We start from the raw sequence: 25,356 nt of genomic DNA on the forward strand, positions 1-25,356 counted from the left end.
TTAGTTCCAGAGACCCTCTTGCAAAACCGCATATGGTATTTCATGTGTCTGTTCCTCAGGCCTGCTGCTTTTTCTCCCCAGAAACACTCTTCCAACCTCTTGACCTAGCTAACTCCTACCCATCCTTCCAATTTCTGAAACTTCATTTTATACCTTTGCCCAATATTGATTTAGAAGCCTCCCCTCTGCTCTACCATAATACTCCATGGTTTCTGAAATATCCTATAAATATTTCATGGTGGTAATGGCACTACATTGTAAACTTCAGTGTACTCAGATATTTCCTCCTTTAAGTCTGTAATAATAGTAATAAATGTCATTTATGGAACAGTTATAGGCAATTCACATATTATTTCTCATTCTTGATCCAACTCAATTTTCAGAGAGTAAGGTAGTCAGATCATGATCATGGCAGTATCACACTCACACCTGGTTCTGCGATGTCTTTGAGTCTTTCTCCCCAGCACCAGGCATGAGTGCTGACACTTTCCTGGTTAGATGAAGGTGAATGGATGCATGGCCTGGGTTGCCATAGATGCAGGTTTAGAAGAAAGAAGTGAGTGAGTGAAAGTTGCTCAGTCGTGTCTGATTCTTTGTAACCCCATGGACTACACAGTCCATGGAATTCTCTAGGCCAGAATACTGGAGTGGGAAGCCTTTCCCTTTTCCAGGGGATCCTCCCAACCCAGGGATTGAACCCAGGTCTCCCGCATTGCAGGCAGGTTCTTTACCAACTGAGCCACAATGGAAGCCCTAGAAGAAAGAAAAAGCAAAGAAAAACAAAGGCAAATTTGAAGTCAGAGTGTGAAGGCTCTTGCTTAGTTTCTGCCTCTGCCTCTTCCTAGATGCTAAGATCGGCGAGTTCCCAAATGCTGAGCATGTCCACAGGCTATTAGTATGGCAAGCAGGCTTCTCTGGTTGGGAAAGAACTTCACACTAGAGGCTGCAGATCAATGGGGAGGCCAAAAGCGTCTTAACCCAGAGGCAGAGTAGCATTAGTGCTAGTTTTCTTTGCAGAAGAATTGTGATGTCACGCAGTCTTTATCTTGGTTCCTCAGATGGGGAAATAGTGATTTGCTATCTCTGTCTGCAGCTGTGACCAGAGATTGATGTGGGCTTGGTCTCAGGGCCGGAGCTTGCACATTGCCTGCCTTTTGGTTTGTGTCCAAGGCTGCTGTTGTCTGAAAATAGAAGCTGACACTGCCTCTGACTCAGTCTCTTTCACCTCATGTTCTTTCTGGTTCATTTGTCCTAAAAGTATTGACCCACCTGATTCCTTGCTATGTGTCAGATTTGCAAACTTTGAGAGTTACTACAGAGAAATTTAAACTTTCTTTAATTCATCCCTGGAAGTTGGGTGTCTTGTGAATCAAAGGAAATATGTATCTTTTTTATGTTACCTCACTAATGATATACAAGGTCATGGGGCATTCCTCATGGTACTTCTTTTGAATAAAGTAAAGGCGTTTGTTAAAGCCTCTGCCTTGGGGTCCATCCCACCTCAGTTAGCAGGGAGTGAGGGTCTGCCTCTGGATTAGCCTTCTCAGCTCTCTGTGACTTGCTGAGCCCTCTTAAAGGCACCTCTCTACCCTCTCTCCTTTAATGTCTTCCCTTTAAGCAACTGTTAGCGAGGACTTCTCCACGCCTATCTGATCGGAAGTAGTAAGGCTGCAAGTTCTCAGCACCTGCACCAGCTCGCTCTGTGTTCTAGCCAGTCAGGCCCTCTTCTCCATTCTGCACCTCTAGAGAGAAGCCATGAGTAGGCTTCTGCTTCCCCATCTCCCACCTACCTTCCTCCCCATCAAACTATGAGACTTCAGCAGAGATGACTGCTTTCAGCTCATTTTGTATTTTCATCAACTGGTTAGGCTCTGTGCGTTTAATTCCCTGTGATGCAAACTCTCGTCATTGTATGTAACTAAGTCTGTCTGTTTCTCCTGACACTTTCAGGTTCACATCATCCCAGATCTACCACCATCTACTGGTTGGGCAACCCTGAGCGCATCACTTTGCCTTTCTAAACTGCAGCTCTGTCCTGTATGTGGACGCCTTAAGCTTGCTCTCCTCAGCCTCTCCCTGTGGCCCCCAGGCTCATGACAGGTGCAGGAACTCGGAGTCCAGGAGGCAATAATTCCCACTGCTCTGACGCAGGTCCCCGTAGGTGTAGAGGGCAATACTCCTCCTGGAGATGTGCATGACCATGTTCTTGGAGGCTACCTGAAGGCAGCCTCTTAGAGTCTGTCTCCTCTTACCTGGGCCTGGTTTAGGGAGCTGATGCTGGGCCTTCATTTAACTGGATGTACTTTGGAGTGTAGGGGAAGAGTTACCCAGATTGTAAATCATTGATCAAGTGTCTCTGTCCACAACAAGCAGGAACTCTCCCACCCCATTTCTGGGACTGAGGCTGCTCTTCTTTCCAGAAATGTTCCAGGTTATGCCTCATTATTTCAAAATTATGCTTCAGAAACCCTAACACACTGGGGCCCGCGGGTGGAGTTTTCTTAAAGATTCCCAGGCTCTACCACTAAGTCTGAATCAGTAGATTTGGAGTAAGGCCTGGAAATCTATACATTTTAGAAGCAACACACCTGATTTTATGATCAAACAGATTTGGGAAGGACAAACAGAGCTCTTCCTGCATAATTCTCTTTGTTTAACTTTTGCTTTCTGAAGGATGGTTGCTGGGCAGCTCCTTTTCTGCAGCATAAATGACCAGCCTTTCCCAGGTATGCTTAGCAGACAGGTGTGTCCAAGTCCCTCCACAACTTTTACCCAAGTCAATTACTTTTATTTCTAACACAGGTCTATGATGGAATGTTCTTCCTAAGTACAAGAGATCTAGGTTTTGTTGGTCCTGAAGCTTATACTTTAGAGATACTGTTAAAGGAAAGAAAGATTAAAGTATGAATACAACATTCAAGATAGCCTTGGAAGAGCCTTCTGCTTGTGAAAAACCTGAAAGTTTAAACTTTATCACCTGTACAGCAGCTCTGCCTCTGAGCAGATTTCTCCTTCTGGAGCAAATCAAAAAAACACTGTTACTCAAATTGTCTATGAGTTCCATATATATTACTAGATGAATTTGTAGAAATGTAAAGGGGAACCTCCATAAATAGATAGTTTTGGCCCAGAAGAGTCTGGAACTGAGTTTTTAGCCACAGCACAGTGGCCTAGGCTTAGTTGGTGTTTACTTGTTGTTATTCCATTTCTTTGAAATTGGAGAAACAGTGACAGTAACATGGCTCCTTACCACCCACCTCCCATTACTTTTTGACCACCTACCACTTTCCTCCTTGCTTCTCCTTTTCAACCACACTGGTCATCCCTGAGTAAATCTGGCTCACTCTTGCTTTGGGGCCTCTGCATTTGAGGTTCCTCTTCCTGATATGGTGTCTCCATGTTACAGAAAAAGACACATGGGTTCAGAAAAGCTCAGAACTTTGACCAAGTGATTAAAGCCCATGAAAACATCCATAACGTTTTTCCAAGGGTCTCATGCTTTTTTTTTTTTTTTATTGAAGTATAGTTGATTTTTTCCACAGTTTATTGTGATCCACACAGTCAAACGCTTTGGCATAGTCAATAAAGCAGAAATAGATGCTTTTCTGGAACTCTTTTGCTTTTTCGATGATCCAGCAGATGTTGGCAATTTGATCTCTGGTTCCTCTGCCTTTTCTAAAACCAGCTTGAACATCAGGAAGTTCACGGTTCACATATTGCTGAAGCCTGGCTTGGAGAATTTTGAGCATTACTTTACTAGCATGTGAGATGAGTGCAATTGTGTGGTAGTTTGAGCATTCTTTGGCATTGCCTTTCTTTGGGATTGGAATGAAAACTGACCTTTTCCAGTCCTGTGGCCACTGTTGAGTTTTCCAGATTTGCTGGCATATTGAGTGCAGCACTTTCACAGCATCATCTTCCAGGATTTGAAAGAGCTCAACTGGAATTCCATCACCTCCACTAGCTTGGTTCGTAGTGATGCTTTCTAAGGCCCATTTGACTTCACATTCCAGGATGTCTGGCTCTAGGTGAGTGATCACACCATCATGATTATCTGGGTCATGAAGATCTTTTTTGTACAGTTCTTCTGTATATTCTTGCCACCTCTTCTTAATATCTTCTGCTTCTGTTAGGTCCATACCATTTCTGTCCTTTATTGAGCCCATCTTTGCATGAAATGTTCCCTTGGTATCTCTAATTTTCTTGAAGAGATCTCTAGTCTTTCCCATTCTGTTGTTTTCCTCTATTTCTTTGCATTGATCACTGAGGAAAGCTTTCTTATCTCTCCTTGCTATTCTTTGGAACTCTGCATTCAGATGCTTATATCTTTCCTTTTCTCGTTTGCTTTTCACTTCTCTTCTCTTCTTCTTTTGACTCCGGGAGTTGGTGATGGACAGGGAGGCCTGGCGTGCTGCAATTCATGGGGTCGCAAAGAGTCGGCCACGACTGAGTGACTGAACTGATAGCTGATTTACAACTATTAGTTGTACGAGTATTTACAAATATTAGTTTCAGGTGTACAAATTAGTGATTCAACATTTTTATAGATATTATAAAATATTGCCTATGTTCCTGTGCTGTACAATATATCCTTGTAGTTATTTATTTTATGCACAATGCTTTGTACCTATCCCTATATTGTCCTTCCAATTCTCTCTCCCCACTGGTAACCACTAGTTGGTTCTCTGTATCTGTGAATCTGTTTCTATTGTTATATCATTTGTTTGTTTCTTTTTTTAGATCTGACATGTTAAGTGAGATCTCACATCTTTCTCCATCTGACTTATTTCACTAAAGCATTAATACTCTGTAGGTCCATCCGTATTGTGGCAAATGACAGAATTTCATTCTTTTTATGGCTAAGCAGTATTCCATAGTCACATTCTATATATATTATGCATCTTCTTAATCCACTCATCTGTTGATTAAAACTTAGGTTGCTCCCATATCTTGGGAACTATAAGTAATCCTCTATAAACATTGGGATGCATATATTATATATTGAAATTATACTATTTTTAATATATTTGATAAACAAAATTTATTATTAAAATAATTTTAGCAGTTTCTTTTTACTTTTTTAGTATGGCTAAGAGAAAACAAAATGACATAGGTAGCTCACATTTCTGGCTTGAATTATATTTACAGTTTATATCAGACAGCACTGGTCTACACTCTCCGGTCCCTCCCTAAAAACTTTTCTCATCTTGTCGACTGCTCATTTCAGTGCTTGTTCACTCCCGTCCAATCCAACTGCACTGGCTTCCTTGCTGTTCTTCAAACATAGGAATCTATCAGGCATCCTCCTGCCTCAGGGCCTTTGCTCTTGCTAGTTCCACTCTTAGAAAATGTTCCCTCGAATTATTTGGATGATTTATTCTTTAACCTTCTCTGGACTTGATTCAAGCTTCACCTTTCCAATGAAGCCTTATCTGACCACCCTGCTGAAATTAAATTCCTCATCCACCTCCACTCCTGTATTCACTGAGCCCCTTCCCTAATTAATTTTCTTCCATAGCATTTGTCGCCATGTAACCCACTCCAGTATTCTTGCTTAGAGAATCCCAAGGACAGAGGAGCCTGGCAGGCTACAGTCCATGAGGTCACACAGAGTCAGACATGACTAAAGTGACTTAGCAAGCACGCAGCACAGCATAGTATATATTTTTTATATTTATTTTGTTTATTAACTAATTGAATCTCTAGAATCCATGCAGGTGGGGAATCTTGTTAAAGCTGTACTCCTAGCATCGAGAACTATGCTTAGGACATAGTAGGTACTCAACAAGTGTTTGGTGAATGAAATGCTGAATGAGTTTTAATCAACCACTTAATGATACAGGTCAAGAACTGAGGACGAGTGGCTCTTTCAGGGTCTCATGGAGAGTGAAGGGCAGAGTGGAAGCGCCCTCTGTAGATCAAGTGCTAATGACCAGAAGTGCAGGTGCTACCAGCTAGATCCCAGCCCTTTACTTGCATTTGTGTTCCTTCATTGGACTATGCCCACAATTTCATGCCACTCTTAGGACTTGTGCTTGAGAGAAGGATGTATTCCAGAAAAAATATTCTACCTGTTACTAAATCCAGGAGATAACCTCTAACATTCTCTTTTACTTCAAGGATAAACCTTTGAGTTTTGGGGTTTTTTTTAGACAATAATTATATTTCTCTGTGGATATGTGAAAACTAGTAACATTTTACCAGGAAAAAAATTGCTAGAAGGAAGTCATTACCTTTGATAATATAGTCAGCTTTCTGAATTTGCAGATGAGGAACCTGTGGATATAGAGGGTGGCTGTCCTGCACTATTTTATGTAAGGAACTTGAGCATCTGAGGAACTTTGGGTATATGCAAGCATCCTGCAACCAATCCCTTGTGGATACTGAGGGGCAATTCTATAATGAAATACTTGTTATAACCTGAAGAGTTTAGACTGGTTCATTTATTTGACTAACCAGTACATATTTATGGATATGTGCCAGGCATCATTTTAGGCCCTGGGTACAGATAAATGTGACATGATCTTCAAGGAGTTAACAGTCTATTGTATATGGGGGCAGGGTGGGGGAGGCAGAGGGCAAGATAAATGAACAAATACAGGATGTGTTAGTTTTTATAGCTGCTGTAACAAATTTAGAGGCTTAAAATAATGCCCATTTGTTCTCTTACAGTTCTGGAGATCAGAAATCCAAAATGAATCTTGTTTAGCTAAAATCAAGGTGCCAGGAGGCCACATCCTTCTGGGGGGTCTAGGGAAGTATCTGTTTTCTTGCCTTTTTTTTAGGTTTTAATGGCTGCTTGTCTTCCTGGCTTGTGGTCCCTTCCTCTACCATCAGAGCACATCACTCCAATGTCTGCTTCCATGGTCACATCACCTTCTCCCTTCACTCTGACTCCTCCTAGGTCCCTCTTATATGGTCTCTATGATGATAACCAGGTAACCCAGGAAATCTAGATAATTCAGAAAAACTCCTCATCTCAAGATCCTTAACTTAATCACATGTGCAAAGTCCCATTTGCCGTATAAGGTAACATTTATAGGCTCTTGGGATTAGGACCTTGACATTTTGGAGGTAACATTATTCAGTGTATACCACAGAGGACAATGTGACAAGGGTCACAGTGGAGTTAAGTACCAGATTCTGTGTAAATGACACTGCAGACAGAATGTGGAGGAGAAGTGGGACGGCTTTATAGAGTAAGTGATGTTTTAATTGAGGCTTGCATGGTGGCAATGGATGGGTGGTATGTACGATGTATACAGAATGCACAAGGGAAAGGAGGTTTAAATGAAGATAATTTTTGCAATAACGATCTATCACTATATAACAAATCACTCTGAAACTTGGCAGCTTACAGTAGTAAATGTCTGGGATCTCACATAGCTTCTGAGGTTCATGAATCTGGATGCTCCTGCCCTATAGTGTCTTGTGAGGTTGCTCTTAAGTGTTGGCAGGGACTGTGGTCATCTGAAGGAGCTGGAGAAGCCGTCTTCAAGGTCACTCACGTGACTGTCAGCAGGAGGTTTCAGTTCCTCAGGAGGCTGAGGCCGCTCCATAGGGTTGCTCACATGACACAGCAGCTGTCTTCCCAGAGGGCAAGTAATCCAAGAGAAAGACAGTTCAAGATAGAAGCCTTAGTCATTATAACTGAATTTCAGGAGTGGTTAGATTATCATCATTCGACCATTCTGTTGATCACCCAGACCCACTCTGGTACAATGTGGGAGAAGACTACACAAGGTCATGAACACCAGGAGGTAGGGATCATGAGGACTATCTTGAAGTTTGGATCCTGGAATATTCTTGAGATGATAAGAGTTTCTCATTGCTCGAATGTTCGACAATCATGAAGGATTGGTGGGGATGAGGTTGATGTGGGAAGGGAGGGCTAGAGCATGGCGGACCTATACCCTTGGCCAGGGGTTTGGAGATAATCCTTTTATTGATAGGGAATTATTGCAGGGGCTTAGAGAAGTGACGTGATCAAATTGCTTTTTAGAATGATCATGTGTGTGGTATGTATGGAGGGTGAAGCAGAGAGCAAATAGATTAGAGAGTAGGAGTGGCTAAGGAGTTATTGCAATAGTGCAGGAGAGAGGGGAGGAGGCTTCATATAAGGCAAGAATATGGAAGAGCTGAGGATGACGGATTCAAGGCATATCAGGAAGTGTAATATTAGGGAGGCAGAGGGTCAGGGAAGGCCTCAGGGTGACTCTCAGGCTGCTGGTTTTCAAGATGCATGCTGCTGCTACTGCTAAGTCACTTCAGTCATGTCCGACTCTGTGCGACCCCATAGATGGCAGCCCACCAGGCTCCCCTGTCCCTGGGATTCTCCAGGCAAGAACACTGGAGTGGGTTGCCATTTCCTTCTCCAATGCATGAAAGGGAAAAGTGAAAGTGAAATCGCTCAGTCATGTCTGACTCTTAGGTAACATTAAAATAGTACAGAAGGAAGGATATGGTTGACATGAGAGCCAAAAATAGTTTTGCAACCTGCCTATATTTGAATGTATTGAATCTGAGCTGCCTGTAGGACTTACAGGTATAAAGACAACTGATGGCTAGTTAGGAATAAACCTTGTTTAGACTAACAACAGTAAGCCCTTCTGGGCATTTTCCAAGAGAACTATATTCTGGCCAGAGGAGTGCTCTTCTCACTCTGAGTTGGTATTACATCCTAAACTAAACTGAAGGTCACTTTTTAGATGCCATCCTTATAAGGTCATCATCCTTATAACTACCAGTTTTTTATTGCCTGCTGTATATCACACTCTGTGCTATGCACCTTGTGTTCTTTATTTCATCTTCACACTAAGATGAATGTTATGGAGATACATAATGTTATCATGGGCTTCCCTGTTGGCTCAGCAGTAAAGATCTGCCTGTCAATGCAGGAGACACGGGTTCAGTCCCTAGGTTGCGAAGATCCCCTGGAGAAGGAAATGGCCACCAACTCCAGTATTCTTGCCTGGGAAATCCCAATGGACTGGTAGGCTACAGTCCATGGGGTCACAAAAGAGTCAGACACAGCTTAGCGACTAAACAACAACAATGTTATTACTTCCTTTTAATAGATGAGGAAGCAGGTGCAACTATTCCCATTTTTTTCAGATGCGGAATATACATTGTACAATATACAATTCATTGTGAATATGTAACATCGGCTCCAGGTTATGTACGGAGTGCTGATGGACACAGGTCTCAAACTGAGATCTTTTGATTGCAGACCTTGGGCCTTTAATTGAACAGTCACCTACACGGTGCTTTCTAGAGTCAGAGACACTTTCAAGCAGGGTGGGGTTAGGGAGTGATGATTTACCACCCGCCATACAAGAGATAGCAAATAAGGAAAGCAGGGGCCAAGTCAGAAATCCACATAGCAGTGCTGCGGAGGAAAGGTCAGACACCCTCTTCCTGTTCAACATGGAGAGATTTGGGCCTATTGACAATGTTTGCTAGCTCTTTCTTGGGACTCTCTTCCAGTTTTTTTGTTTTTGTTTTTTGCTCTATCTGAAAAAATGTGAGGAATTGCTTCCATTCATTTAAAAAAAATTGTTCATTTTCTGGAAAGTATAGCATCCTGCGTTAGCCAGATGGCCTTTGGATGCAGAGGGAGTTTAACCACAGCACATTTTTCATTAGAAAAGAGATAGGGGAGTGGGTGGATGAAGGATGGCAGACAGATTATGTCTTTTCCTTAAAGAAGGTTCCCATAACAGCAGATAAATTGGTCTGGAAATAGCTTCCGAGCCATTTCTTTATGTAAAACTCAGATTAAAAAAGAAAAAAAAATATTCTCACATCTAAGATTGTACTGTGACATTTAAGAACAGATAAAGGGACTGGTGGTCGTGCCCAGCTTTGCAAATGGCTCCTAGACTCTTCCCTGTCCTAGAGAAGAGCTGACCCCAGACCTGCTTCTCACAGATCAGGGTGTGAGAGCACAGGATCTCACTGACTGGCAGGGAAAGTGTCACTGCTTCTCTGCAGCCGTCTGGAATTTCCCCCGAGAAAGCAGAAGACAAGGCTAAATATAGACTTTCACCTTGAAACGCCATAAAGGTAATAAAACAGGGCATGGTGGGTTATGACAGGTTCCTTTGCCATGCTCCCACTTCACATTTTCTGTGAGTTTCCAAGCAACAAGCTTATTGAAACTAGAGAAGTAGGGAAGTGAGCAATGAGTTCAGAGGACTCAGCCACAGAAATGCCCAGACAACTCTGGACATCAGAGAACTGCTTTTCCCATCTCCCTGACCTGATGCACCCCCCGCCCCACCCCCCGCACAGTATACCCAGAACCTGGTGAAACCAGCACATAGTAGCTGTTCAGTTAGGACTCAGGCCTTTGCCTTTATTGATACCTGACCATACATCAGACTTTCTGTGTTTATCTAGCAGGCATCAGTGTTAGTAGGAATATGGGTTCTATCCTAATTTCTTTTGATATTTGTTAGGTAAGTTGGAGAATGCGATGGCACCCCACTCTAGTACTCTTGCCTGGAAAATCCTATGGACAGAGGAGCCTGGTAGGCTGCAGTCCATGGGGTCGCTAGGAGTAGGACACGACTGAGCGACTTCACTTTCCCTTTTCACTTTCATGCATTGGAGAAGGAAATGGCAACCCACTCCAGTGTTCTTGCCTGGAGAACCCCAGGGACGGGTGGGCTGTCGTCTCTGGGGTCACACAGAGTCAGACACGACTGAAGCAACTTAGCAGCAGCAGCAGCAGCAGTTAGGTAAGTAAAGCAACTTAGAATCTGGGGGAGCCCTAAGTCATTATTCAAATTCCAGAACACAGCTCTCCCAGTTGTGTTTAGCCCATATGCCTTAACAGAATTTCTAGTTCTAGTTTTGGTTTTAAAATACTGGCACTTAAATAAAATTGATTTAATTAAAACCTAAAACAGGGACCTCTGTGATGATCCAGTGGTTGACTTCACCTTCCAATGCAGGGGGTGTGGGTTCAAACCCTGGTCAGGGAACTAAGATCCCACATGCCTGACAGCCATAAAACCGAAACATAAAACAGTAGCAATAGTGTAACAAATTCAATAAAGATCTTAAAAATGGTCCACATCCAAAAAAAAAAAAATGTTTAAAAACCAACCTAAAACATCACTGAGTTTTCTAACTAATTTAACTCATAATGATTTTTTCCTTCTCATTTTTATTTTTCTGTGCAATGAAATGTATATTAAATAAAAGAAATAAAACTATGTAACTTCTCTGGTCCAAGTTAAGAATTAATATGATGTTTACCTTAATATGATGCCTGTCCATATGCTTCTTTGTATGAACATTGTAAAAATGCACAATTTCACACAAATGGGCTAAGGAAAGTAAAAACCATGGAAAGACTGCTTAACAGGAAATGAAGCCACACCCCAGGAGGCCCACAATAATGAAGTCAGTGCTGAATATATGAAGATTTATATGACATGTTAACAGATTATTACCACAAATTATATCACTAAGTCAGTCATGGGAAATTGGTTCAGAGCCAGAAGGAAGTCAGTCTATGAACAAATTCAGCCTTTGGGTTGAAGCTTTTCCATCTGCCACAATCACAGAAACCTTTCAGGCACTGTAGAGTCAGTGCCTACTGGACATAAGATCAGGATATTAGTCAGTGCTGACTGCGTGAGACCTAAGGAACAATATTCTGTTCCTAAGGGGCATGACTGGTCCCTGTAATTGTCTTTCTAATTTTACTGTTATAAACTATGCCTGTTGAAGAAGTAATATTACTGAAATAGACATTGTCTGAGAGGTTTCCAGAGAACTAAAATTTTGTAAATGTATTTTTGGCTGGCCTCTGACGTGTTTGATGTTCTCCTCCTTTTCAGGGACACATGCAGCTATCTATAGGGAGAGGAAGTGCCCCAGACCCATATGTGACAAGAGTACTCAGACTGGGGCTGTTTCTGAGGTACAAGTGGAACCAGTTTAGTAGCCCCAGCACCTGACTCGGACTCTAGTTTAACTTCTACCTTTGCCCCCAATTGTTGTCTTGTTAGTTTGTCCAATAGTAACTATTCCAACTGATGGGCTTCCCTCTTCTTCCTTCTTCCATATCCTTTATCTGTTTTCTCAGATCTATTCTTTGATCTGGCACTTGTGTCCAATACTGTCTTTGTAACTAACTTCTCCTGCTCAGTCCAGGATCACTTTCACAATACACCCCTGGATGCTGCTGCAGGGGGCTCCTGGCCCCTACCCTGTGAGGTCCATCTCAGTGTATCATGGAGATCTCAACCAGCTCCTAGGTTTCTTTCAAGACTTTTTAAAAATCAGATTAGTTTGGGTTTATAGCAAAATTGAGAGGGAGGCACAGAGATTTTTCGTATACGTTCCTGACCCCATACATGCGTAGCCTCCCCAGCATCAACATCCCCTGCCAGAAGGTACTGTTCCTATGACTGGTAAATCTGCACTGACACATCATAATCACTCAAAGTCCATGGTTTCCATTAAGGTTAATTCTTGGTGTTATACAGTCTCCTAGTTCAGAAAAATGTATAATGACATATTTCATATAGTGTTTTCATTGCCTTAAAAATTTGCTGTGATTCACCTATTCATCCCTTTCTTTCCATTCATCCCTCTCTTAGTCCTTGGTTATGGGTTATCCATAGTTTTGCTATTCTAGTATGTCAGATGCTGCTGCTGCTGCTGCTGCTAAGTCGATTCAGTTGTGTCCGACTCTGCGATCCCACAGATGGAAGCCCACCAGGTTCCCCCGTCCCTGGGATTCTCTAGGCAAGAACAGTGGAGTGGGCCACCATTTCCTTCTCCAATGCGTGAAAGGGAAAAGTGAAAGTGAAGTCACTCAGTCGTGTCCGACTCTTAGCAACCCCATGGACTGCAGCCTACTAGGCCCCACCATCCATGGGATTTTCCAGGCAAGAGTACTGGAGGGGGGTGCCATGTTGGAATCAAATAGTATGTATCCTTCTCAGATTGACTTCTTTCACTTAATGATATACATTCAAGTTTCCTCTGTGTTTTTTCATGACTTAATAACTCATTTCTTTTCAGTGTTGAATAATAGTCCATTGTCTGGATGTACTTCAGTTTATTTATCCATTCATCTACTGAAACAACATCTTGGTTATTTCCAAGTTTGGGCAATTATGAGAAAAGCTGCCATAAATCTCCATATGCAAGTTTTTGTGTAGATGTAAGTTTTCAGTTCCCTTGGGTAAATACCGAGAAGCAAAACTGCTGGATCATGTGGTACGTGTGGGCTTCCCTGGTGGGCTCAGATGGTAAAGGATCTGCCTGAAATGCAGGAGACCCGGGTTTGTTCCCTGGGTCAGGAAGATCTCCTGGAGAAGGGAACGGCTACCCACTCCAGTATTCTTGCCTGGAGAATTCCATGGACAGAGGAGCCTGGCAGACTACAGTCCATGGGGTTGCAAAGAGTCAGACAGGACTGAATGACTAACACTATGTTTAGTTTTGTGAGAAACTGCCAACCTGTGTTCCAAACAGCTATACATTTTCATTCCCACCAGCATCGTGTGAGAGTTACTGTTGCTCCACCAGCATTTGTTGCCAGTGTTGTGGATCTTGGTCATTTTTCTGCGTGTATAGTGGAATCTCATTGTGTTTTTAATTTGCATTTCCCTGATGACATGTGATATTTCCTGCAAAAATTAACTCTTTCAAGGCTTGAGATACAGAGCAAGAAACTCCCAGCCTCATCCAAACCCTGTGGATCTGTTTTTCACCTAAGAAATTTTGTATTCCAAGAATAGACCTGTTCTCCTGAATAATGGCATTGACAGGAAGTGAGCACACAGAGACCTCATCTTGTGACGGAAGCCCAGCGTGACACTCTTGGTCATGACTACAGTTAGTGTGAACAGTAGCCGGTGCTTTTCTATTTCCCTACCGTTTGTCAGCCTGGAGCTGCTTCTTTCCAGGGAAACAGTTCTACACTGATATGATTGACGTCCTTCTGCAGGGCTCCTCTGGGGGCCTTCATAGTAACTGTGTCACTTCGACGTGATGTCAACATTTTCTGAAATGTGGACAGTCTGCTGAGAATGGTCTTCATACTTGCAGTAGATGTGGAAAGGCTTCATATGGTTAATTGCCATGTGTGTATCTTATTTGGTGAGTCTTGTTAGGTCTTTGGCCCACTTTTCACTGGTTTGTTTACTTCCTTATTGTTGGGTTTTAAGGGTTCTTTCGGAGAAGGCAATGGCACCCCATTCCAGTATTCTTGCCTGGAGAATCCCAGGGACAGAGGAGCCTGGTGGGCTGCCGTCTATGGGGTCTCACAGAGTCGGACACGACTGAAGCGACTTAGCAGCAGCAAGGGTTCTTTGTATATTTTGGATAACAGTTCATTATCAGATATATGTTTTGCATGATATATTCCCTGTCTTTTGGTCATCTTCTCACTCTCTTGACATTTTCTTTTGCGGAATGGAAGTTTTTAATTTTAATGAAGTCACAGCTTATCAATTATTTCTTTCATGGAACGTGATTTGTATGTGGAAAGTCATCACTTTACCCAAAGTCATCTAGAGTTTCTCCTATGTTATCTTCTGGAGTTTTATAGTTTTGTGTTTTACACGTTTGATCTGTCTCTTCAAAGAAAGTGTGTGGTTTTTTTTTCTTTTTTAGTATGCCTTGCAGTTGTTTCTTGATAACTGGGCCTGATGTACGAGTTAAAAGAAACTTCTGTAAATGGGACTTTGGGAGTATGGCAGTGAGGTGTGGGAAGAGATGTAGAGTTCTATAGTCTTGTCTTGTCTTTAGGACTCAGTCTCTTGGTGAGCCTGTGTGTCTAGACTTTGAACTTCACAAGTATTTTTCTCCACGCTTTGGTGGGACAGGATGGGATGGAGTTGAGTACACCCCTTCCCCAAGTCCAGTTAGGCTCCTGATAAGACCTCAGCGCATTTGCTCTGGTTAACGAGTTTCCCCTGTATCCAATCTCCTGATCGGCCTTATTAAGAACAGCTGTGCTCTGACGTAGTTCAAAATGGTTCCTTTTGCCTCTCCCCTGCAGGAAGCCTAAAGGAGTTTTTCTCCAAGGTTTGCTGTGAGAACCTGCTTAAGTTCTAGAAGGTAAAACTTTCAAAAATTTGGGGCTCCCCCTAAGACTGGGTCCCCTGTAGTTTTTAACTTTCAGATTTGTCCACATTGAGCCTTCTTTAATTCATTGAGTGCATTTCAGGTTTTCTATCCCATCACTGGTTCCCACGGTAGCTTCTGCTCAAGAATCTCTGCTCAGGTAAGCCGTAACTCCCTTTATTTGCCTGTCTCTCTCCCCATTATTAGGAGCAGTGGTTTGTTCTGTGTTCTCCCTCTCTTATGAATCCAAGAGAGTTGCTTATTTTTCAGTCCATTCAGTTTTTTGGTTGCTGTTGTTTTTTGGCCATGCTGTGTGGCCTGTGGAACTTTTCCCACGAGGGATTGAACTGCGGGCCTCCTGTAGTAGAAGCATGGAGTCTTAACTGCTGGACCACTGGGGAATTCCCACTTAGCTTTTTACTTGTTAGCCCTTAGTGGTGATTGTAAGGTCCTTATATTCAGGACTGAAAATGGTATTTGTGGGTTTCTTGCCCTAGCTGGAGGGATTTATGAGCCTCTAGCCTACCTGGGTCCCAGCTGAGACATACTGTGTGTTATAAGCTTTTCCATTCAGGCCCAGGAGAAACATTTGCATACAGGAGAGTCTTCCTGCTCAGAAAATAAGATGGGATCCTGCCTGGGATAAGACCTGTGGCTATACAGCAGTCCCTTGGGATCTGTGAGGGACTGATTCTAGGACTCCCTGCAGATGTGAAAAATCTGAGGATACACAAGTTCCTTATATAAAATGGCATATAGCACACATGTCTTCTTGAATACATTAAATCATCTCTAGATTACTTATACCTGATACAACGTAAGTGAAAGTGAAGTCGCTCAGTCGTGTCCAACTCTTAGCCACCCCATGGACTGCAGCCTACCAGGCTCCTCTGTCCATGGGATTTTCCAGGCAAGAACACTGGAGAGGGTTGCCATTTCCTTCTCCAATGCAGGAAAGTGAAAAGTGAAAGTGAAGTCTCTCAGTCATGTCCGACTCTTAGCGACCCCATGGACTGCAGCCTACCAGGCCCCTCCATCTATGGGATTTTCCAGACAAGAGTAACGGAGTGGGTTGCCATTGCCTTCCCCAGATACAATGTAAATGCTATTGTAAATAGTTGTAAATACAATGTAAATGCTGTGGAAGGCAGCTATGCTAACCGTTATACCACCAGCACCTCTGTAAATGCTACATATAAATCATTGCTAGAGCGCAGAAAATTCAAGGTTTGCTTTCTGAAACATTCTAGAATTTAATTAAAAAATTTTCTTTTGTCCTGGTTGAATTTGTGGATGTGGAACCTATGGATAGAGAGAGCTGATTGTACAATGTAGGCCAGACAGTGAATGCTCACATGGCCAGTCATCAATCCTGTGAGCCTTGAGAATTAAACTCAAATGCCCAGAAATAACACCTAGAGTCCCCAGGCTTTGTCATCTATATCCACTTTGACTGCATAGGTCCTTTTAATCCTTTTGAAACCTCACTGTAGGTTTCTTGGCTGACAGAGTAATCTGCTGCTTGAGTGTGTGGGCTCACGTTACCCACTCTGTTCAGATGCTTCCTTTATTGTCGTGAATATGCTGACCAAGAGGATGTGGGCCCAATTTCACTGCCTACTCTTATTCTATTTTTTTTCCAGGAAAAAATGGAAAAATGGTTACTTATTTATTGTGGTAAAATATGTATAACATAAAAGGTATCATTGCAACCATGTAATGGCATTAAATACCTTAATTCACACTGTTGTGTGATCTTCACCACCATCCATCTTCAGAATTTTTTCCTTTTCCTAAATGGAAACTTCATACCAATTAAATACTAAGTCCTCATTCCTCCCAGCCCTAGCTCCTGGCAACCACCATTCTGATTTCTGTCTGTGAATTCACTGCTATAGGTAACTCATATGGGTGGAATCACACCGTATTTGTCGTTTTGTGACTGACCTGTTCCTCCTAGCATAATGTTCTCAAGGTTCATCCAAGTTACAGCATGTGTCAGAAGTTCCTTCCTACCACATTTTGTTAAACCATTCATCCCTCATTGAACATTTAGGTTGCTTCCACCTTTTAGCTATTGTAAATAAAGCTCTATGAACATGGATGTACAAATATGTTCACATTCATGATTTCAGTTATTTTCTGTATAGACCCAGAATTGGAACTGCTGGACTGTATGGTAACCTTTGTTTTTTCTGAGGAATTGTTATGCTATTTCACTCAATGGCTATCCCATTTTACATTTTACCCCACAGCAATTTCTCCACATTCCTACCAATACTTTCTTTCTCTTCCTCCCTGTCTTTCTTTCTCACTCTCTTCTTCCTTCCCTTCCTTAATAGTAATAGCCCTCCTAATGGGTGCAGAGTGGTATCTCATTGTGGTTTTGATTTGCATTTTCCTCATGATTCCTCATGATATTCCACATCATGATTCCTCATGATATTCCACATCATGATTCCTCATGATATTCCACATCATGATTCCTCATGATATTCCACATCATGATTCCTCATGATATTCCACATCATGATTCCTCATGATATTCCACATCATTTCATGTGCTTATTGACCATTTGTATATGTATATCTTTGGAGAAATGTCTATTCAAGTCTTTTGTCCATTTTCTAATGAGTTTATTGGTTTTTGAGTTGGGTTAGAAATCTGATTTTTTTTTTAATGGTCTTTAAAAAAAGAAAAGAAAATGAACTCGCTCAGTCGTGTCTGACTCTTTGCAACCTCATGGACTGTAGCCCACCAGGCTTCTCTATCTATGAGATTTTCCAGGCAAGAGTACTAGAGTGGATTGCCATTTCCTTTGCTAGGGGAATCCTCCCGACTCAGGGATTGAACCCAGGTCTCCTGCATTGTAGGCAGATGCTTTACCATCTGAGCCAAATGTTAAATAGTAGTTACAAAATAAATATTTTAAAAAATACTGTGGAAAAAACTATGGATGCCAAATTCCATTAGCCAGGTGGCTCTTGCCCAAGTCCTGTCTGGTCACTGCCTTGGCCTTAAGTGCGGATGGCTCTGAGGGGCATTGTCCAGAAAGCAAAGCCTGGTGGGAAGGACTAAATGGAGAGCATTCAGTGTTTATAACATGCTGTGTTTTTCATCTGAGCCACCTGGGAAGCCCTCCCTGGGTTGGGAAGATCCCCTGGAGGAGGGCATGGCAACCTACTTCAGTATTCTTGTCTGGAAAATCCCCATGGACAGAGGAACCTGGCGGGCTACAACCTGGCGGGGTTGGAAAGAGTTGGACACGACTGAGCAACTCAGCACAGCACAGTACAGTGTTTCCCAAAGCCCCATTTCTTCCTTTTTATTACCAAAGCCGAAATCCATATGCCTCACGTGTGTTCACCATGGCAATGAAAGCAAATGATGTATTTAACTTTATTTAATAAAGGGCTTTACCTGGTGAGGAGTCAGAGAAAGCTCATCAACAGAATGTGAAGTATTAAAGACTTTGTTTAATTGTACAACTTTCCACTGAAGAATATTCCTTTATAAAACATGTATTGATTCACTGTTTACAGGAAGAGAAAATGGCACATTTATATGAAAGTATATTAAATGAGATAACTCAAGGAGACAGCAACTGACCGACACTGGTGTCTTCCAGCACTGCTGGGAAAGGTGCTGTAAGTGGGCTCAGTGGAACTGACCTGGACTGGAAGGTCCCAGGGCTGACTTCTCCCCCTGCTACTGTCTTGCTGTCTGACCTGCCTCACTGACTTCTATTTCTTCCCGGATAAGATGGGCTTAATAACCCCTTCTTGGAGAGGTTTGTGGAAGGTATGAAAGGTCTTTTAAGTGGAAGTGCTCTTTAGATGCAAACTGTCCTTTTTCCACATCCTCCTAGTCCTGGGAACAAGCTTGGGAGTGGGGAATGCTTGACCTGAAATATGGTCTGAGCCTCCTTGAGTGTTAACACTGAGCACCAAGCGCCCTGGACCTTGCCTCTTGAAGGTCAATCAGATTTTTTTCTGCTGTTATCATTATTGTCCTTGACATTTTCCACTTGGCAGCTTACGTGCATCCTCCTGACCTGCTGGGAAGCTACAGCCATCCCTCTCTATCACACCCTGGCAAAGGCACTGCTGGGGGCTGCCAGGGTAGCACCGGTCATCAGCGACCCGCCCTAGGACAAGCCCAGTACTTGCTCTTAAAACTCCTTCCCACCCCTGCTCAGGGCTCAGAGGTACCTCCCCACAAGTGAGTACAGTTGTCCAGGTCAAAGTCTCTAAAGACAGAAAGTCTTCTCACAGATGCTGAGAATACACTTGAGGACCTCCAGGAATCTTTGGGTCTCGGTGGAGGGAGCAGTGTTCTTGGAGACCCAGTGATGGAGGCATGGCCTTTCCACGCCCCAGACCCTCCCGGCTTCCAGGCTGTGCTAGGACAGAGCTGCTGTCTGGGTTACCTTGGGCAAGTTCATTAGCATCTTGAGCTTCAGTGTCCCCTTCTATAAAGTCAGAGTGGTGATATCTATTCAATATGAGAGGGCTAAAAGAGACAGCAAATTTAAAGTGCCTGGTATTCGGGGTAAGCTTAAAAAAGTTAGTTCTTCAACTTAGAGGTGGAGAAAAGTACCAGGGGCAGGGCTGAGAGGCATTTTCCAGGCACATGCCTGAGGAGCAGCCTGTCCATTCTTCATCTCCACGGAGCTGGGGTCCAAGCACTGGGCACCCTCCTGCCACCCAGCGAATCTCCTGTCCTTGGTGTTTTCCTGGGGCGTGGGAGGGCTGTAGCAGCTCGAGTCGGTGTCCTATAGGCCCATCCTCTGTCCTCCTTCACCACTTCTCCTGGGAGGCTTAGGAGCCCTGGTACAATTACAGTTCCTGGGGGTCTGCCTGATGGCCAGATTGTCCCAGAATGAGTCGGAAGATTGGGCTCCTCGCTGTGTGCTTCTCTATAAATGACCACAGCTGTTATTATGCAGGGCTGAGCCTGTGGAGAAAATCGTGTAACTGCAGATTAGGGCCATGACAAATTTCATGGTTTTCAAAATCCACCCTTAACAATCCTTTTGTCACAGGCCAGCTCCTTCTCCTGTGTTCCCTCAGCTGCTCTTCCAAATCTTAACCCTTGCCCGGAAGTCTCCTAACTTGCCTCTGCCCTCGGCCTCTTTGCGCATGCACTGGCCTCCACTGTTCCAGGCAAACCAGGTGCTAGATGCTGCCTTCCCATTCGCAGCCTGCATCTTCAAAGCTGTCCATCTGGCAGCAGGCCCTCCCTCCTCCTCTGCAGCCTGAAGAGATGGGAGGCCTTGCCTTCTACTCAAGGGCACTCCTTCTGTAGTGAACTTGTGTTCTTTTTTCTCCTCTGTGTCTCTTCTTCTAGTGAAGAAGCCCAGTTGCCTCTTTGGAACCATCCTCTTTCTTTCTTTGTTCACGTGGTTGAGTTGGCATTGACCCCACCCCAGTTCCAGCGAGGACAGGTAACCAATTTAGAGCCAGTCAAAACACTCCAACTTTTTGGCCACAGAAATAGGTCAGAGTGAGCACATAAATGAAACCTGGGCCCCTCAGAATCAGTCCAGAGCCCCTGAGATGTAGTTTATTTTACTGAGCCCATCAGGCTTATGGGTCATATAATGATGGAGATGGGGCACCATATTTGCTGCTACATGGATGCAGATGCTTGAGCAAAGTGGAGCTGGGAAGGGGAGGTGGACGGAGAGGGAGATGCCTGACAACGTTTTGGTGAGTCTTTGGAGGCAACCATGCCTGGATTTTTTTTCAGTTACATGAATTAGTTCTCTTTTTCTCTTAAGTGGGTTGGGTTACTGGCACTTTCAAGTCAAGAGGCCTGAAAGAAAGCACCCTCCCTTTTAAACCCTAATGTCACTAGAAAAGGATTATATCTCTGTCTGTGTTTTCATTCCAGCACTCAGGGTAGTGCCTGGCACATAAGTCAGTACTCAGTAAATATTTCATTAAATAATATTAACTAAACTGACTGTAACTAGGACCGATGATCCCTTCTCTTCACCTCACCTCCGTCTTTCTTTATCGTTTCCCTTCCTGTGTTTGGAGCCTCTCCCTTCCTCAGACATTGTAAATGTTCATGTGCCCTTAATCCTAAAAATAAAACCAAGCACATAACAACAAAATAAAAAAATCTTCCTTCCTTATGGCATTTCTTTCTAGCACCCTGACCTACTTTTCCATCTCATCTGAGCTCTTCAGAAACATATTCTTAACTCACAGCAACCTGGCTTCTGTCCCAACTCCTTCAACAATGTCATGCTTATCACCGACATGAGAGAATGTAGTCAAGACTCTGCAGCCCCTCATTATATCTGCATAGCGGGCTGATCCCCCTTCTTTCTAAGAGGCAGGATGTCCCTCAGAATCCCAGACTCTTCCCACTGAATCTCAGCTCACGGCTCTTCCTTTTGCCTGAAAGCTCTGCTTGAAGTCTGGCCTTCCGTTAGAGCATCTGAAATTTCCTTCCTGCCTTGGAATTGCCGTGGCACAAGCTTTCTCCTCGGCCTTTGTATTTTTCCCCCGGTGGCAAAGTAGGTCAGGCCTCAGTTGTCCAGTGTGTTCAAGGCCCACATTCATGTCACATATTGACCTTCAGGCTTATGCCAAGTCTTATACCACAGCTGGCACTCTCAGCTCAATCATTTTCAGGGGCGGCCAGTCTTCTAGGTCAGCCCTTTAGGTATTGAACTGGGAGTGTTCTCTGCCACCTCTTGGATTAGGTTAGAGTGAAGTTTCATTTTATTCAGGTTATTATACTATTACCTAAGGCAATAGCTGGGACAACAACCACCAAAGGCCATTTCAGGAGTGAGACTATAAAAGGAAGTGCCTTGTCTTCCTGATCCAGGAATCCCTCTGAAGGTTAATCCTGGCTGGTTCTGATGACCTAACAGATAGTGGAGGATTCCAGGCATCTAAGTCAAAAAGCATGACTTCGTCTATACAACAAGTAAATGTGCACAAATGAATAATTTATAAAGGCTTAAGAGGTAAATGATCTCTGTTCATCCTGCTGGCTTTGGAAAACCACCACATCCTCTCGCGGCTCCATCTCTTTCATTTATCCATTCAGCAAACATTTGGCAAGTGTCTACCGCCTGCAAGGGGGTTATTATCCATATAAAAACAAAACTCATGCAGATAAATAGCTTTAATAAAATGTGCTATTAAATTTTAAATAGGTTTCCCTCTGTTAAAGGCCACATGGAGACTTAAGAGTAAAGTCAACAAGTGTGAAGGACTCATTTAATCTGGTAAACCAGGTCATCTCATTCCATGATGACTAAACTTGGTTCCATATCAGAGTCTAGCGCCATCGTTTGGGGTGGACCCTGGAATTTTTAACAATGCCCCTGAGTGATTCTGATGTGCCCCTAAGTTTATCATGGATCCATTTCGCCCTTTGCCTTCAGAACTGGACTTGATATCTAGGGGTCGTTTAATGGTATCTCCTTCTTGAAAATGGGTCATTTCTTGATTCTCTGGACTTCCCAGGTGGTGCGGTGGTAAAGAAACTGCTTCCCAATGCAGGAGACATAAGAGATGGGGGTTTGATTCCTGGGTCAGGAAGATTCCCTGGAGTAGGAAATAGCAACTCACTCCAGTATTCTTGCCTGGAAAATCCCATGGACAAGGAGCCTGGTGGGCTACAGACCATGGGGTCACAAAGGGGTTGGATGCAACTAAGCCCGCACGCTCACACTCCCTCGCTTGATTCTCTAACCGTACTTCCTTTGGTTCCCTCCTGTCCCTTTTTCTCAGCCTTTTCCCCTGCTACTTCTTTTCTACAAGCCACATATTAGCTTTCTATGGCTGTCAAAACCTCAAACTTAGTGTTTTGAAATAAAACAGATTCATTATTTTACAGTTCTGTAGGTTAGAAGTCCGATGTGTGTCTCTGTGGGCAAAGACCAAAATATCAGCAGGGCTGCGTTTCTTTCTGGAGATTCTAGGGGAGGATCCACTTCCTTGCCTTTTGAGCTTCTAGCGGCTAGTGGCCCTTCTCCATCTTCAAAGTCTGTAATGGCTGGTGGGGTCTTTCTCATGTCACATTGTTCTGACCATGCATCTGTAGTCACATCTCTGTTTCTGGGGCTCCTCCTTCCTTCCTGTTCTGCTTTAAGGGGCTCCTCCCTTCCTTTGTCTTCAAAGCCGGCACTTCTCACACTGTGTCACTCTGACCTTGTCTTCTGTTTCCTGCTTCCACTTTGAAAGATTTCTGTTATTATGTTGGGCCCACATGGGTAATCTACAGTCCTCTATTTTAAGGTCTGCTGGTGTGCAGCCTCCTGAGGGTTTGGATGTGGATGTCTTTGGGGGAGGGCATCACTCTGCGGCTGCAGGGCCCTTCGTTGTTGTTGTTTATCCTCTCTTTGCAACCTTCAGAGGCTAAACAGGCCACGTGAGTGAGTAAGGCAGGACAGAGAGACAGAGTGAACCAGATGTCCCTTTTAAATGGGCAGCAGCTAATGCACTCCGGTCATTTGTTACTATGTGAGAATGTGGTCCCAGATTTGCCAGATCTTCTGATTTTTTTTTTTTTAATCTGGAATTTTAGATTTCCTTTCTTTGTTATATCCTCCAACTTTTAAATGTTGGCTAAGAGTTTAAATATTTAAAGGTATCATACAAGCCAAACCAAACACATCTACTGATGTATGCAGCCTCGAGCTGTCCATCTGTAACCTCTGCCCTGTATGTTATCACCGGAAACAATCTCACTAAGCCCAAGCATTCAACCACTCCTGACACTATGTGGGATGACTCCCAAACCTCTGAGTCCATCTAGACCTCTCTGATAAGCTGAGAACAGCATCTATGACTACATTCCCCAGGGCCATACCCACTCATGAGCTCCCTGGAAAAATCTGCTTCTCAAGCTTGAAAGCTGGGGGTCCCTTACTTTCTGATTCAATGGCCCCATAATTCATTCCACCTTTGCACTTAACAGGGGTCCTTGATTGTCCCTTTGCTGGATTATTGTCACAGTCTTTATACTCACTCTGTAGGTTTCATTCTTCGTTCTGACCTGATTGCAGCCTAAGCTCTAAAAGGCAACAGGCCACCTGAACTTTCACATCTACTTAACATCCTCAGTGCTTTCCAGTATCCCACAGGATGTAGTCCAGAGTCCACAGTATGGTCTTCCATGCCTGTCATGATAAGAGCCTGCATTACGTCTCCAACCTCCTCTCTTACCGCTTTCTCATTGCTGGCTGTTATTTCTGTATTACAGAAGTCACTGTGGCCCCTCTGTACTTGATGTGGTATAACACCTGCTCATCCCTTGGCCTGAAGTGCCCTTCCCTACTGATATACCTGGAAACCTACTCATCCTTAAACCCAAGCTCAGGTCTTGCTCTGTGAGATGTCCCCTCTTTCCTCTCTGCCTTTTCACAGCCCTTCCTTGCAGATTTCACTGCTTTGCTTATGCATTTTTTATTGAACTTGTCTCATGTGACTTCAAGAATTTGTTCACACATACGTCTCCCATCTTTGTGTTGTATCATCTTTTTGTCACGAGTACTTAACCCTGGGCCTCACAACAGAGGTGCCTAATAATATTTCTGAATGAACGAATGAATGAAGGAGCCATGCTAGACAGATGGCATCTGTCCTATTTATAATCAAAATTACCCCAAGGAGTTGTAATTCTTTGATGAGTTTCTCATTTCTCCCTTCAAATAAGTTTCTATCTTCCGCCAGCTGCAGAAGCTCTTTGAATGATTTAAAATGCAGAATTCAAAATTGGCTGCCAAGAAATGCCACTTCATTTCCTTTCTAAAATAACGTGATTTTCCCCCGTGACCCAGACGAAGCAACAACCCTTGGCTAATGTTTCATATAAAGGGGATTTTTTTGGTAAAAGGAGGGTTAAGGGGAGTGAATTTTAGTTTTTCTCATTTCCTTGGTCTTCTGTAGGTGTTCCTGTCCAGGTGTGAAGACTCTTTCCTGTCTAGATGTGCAGGGGAAAGCCACACCACGTCAGGTATTTAATCCTGCAGTGACGCCACCTCAGGAAGCGCCAGGGACCTGTGAACCTTGCAGCCTCCTTCAATATAGTCATAGATCTGGGCAAGAATGACAATTCACAAGGCATTTCTCTCTCAGACAGGGAGCAGATTAGTTTTCTAAAAATGGAAGGACAGGCACAAAGCAGCACTTGTCATCTTGGGGAGCCTGGCCAGCAAACCTTGTAGACCGAATGGAAGAGCTGGGCTGAAGACCAGCCTTAAGGGCAGTCTCACAGTCAATTACCAT

The 25,356-nt window shown here is 43.4% G+C and overlaps 1 protein-coding gene across 1 annotated transcript; it reads right to left on the minus strand.

Moving 5' to 3' along the window:
• Window positions 1-3,545: 3,545 nt before the first annotated feature.
• Window positions 3,546-4,229, minus strand: LOC129656528 (uncharacterized; the record flags this gene model as incomplete). The annotated part of the gene is made up of 1 exon (XM_055587146.1): window positions 3,546-4,229. A coding segment is annotated over exon 1 (684 nt), but the record flags the coding sequence as incomplete, so codon positions are not given.
• Between the last annotated feature and the right edge of the window lie 21,127 nt (window positions 4,230-25,356).

The sequence above is a fragment of the Bubalus kerabau genome, chromosome 6 (genome assembly GCF_029407905.1).
Source record: "Bubalus kerabau isolate K-KA32 ecotype Philippines breed swamp buffalo chromosome 6, PCC_UOA_SB_1v2, whole genome shotgun sequence".
NCBI classification, from domain to species: domain Eukaryota; kingdom Metazoa; phylum Chordata; class Mammalia; order Artiodactyla; family Bovidae; genus Bubalus; species Bubalus kerabau.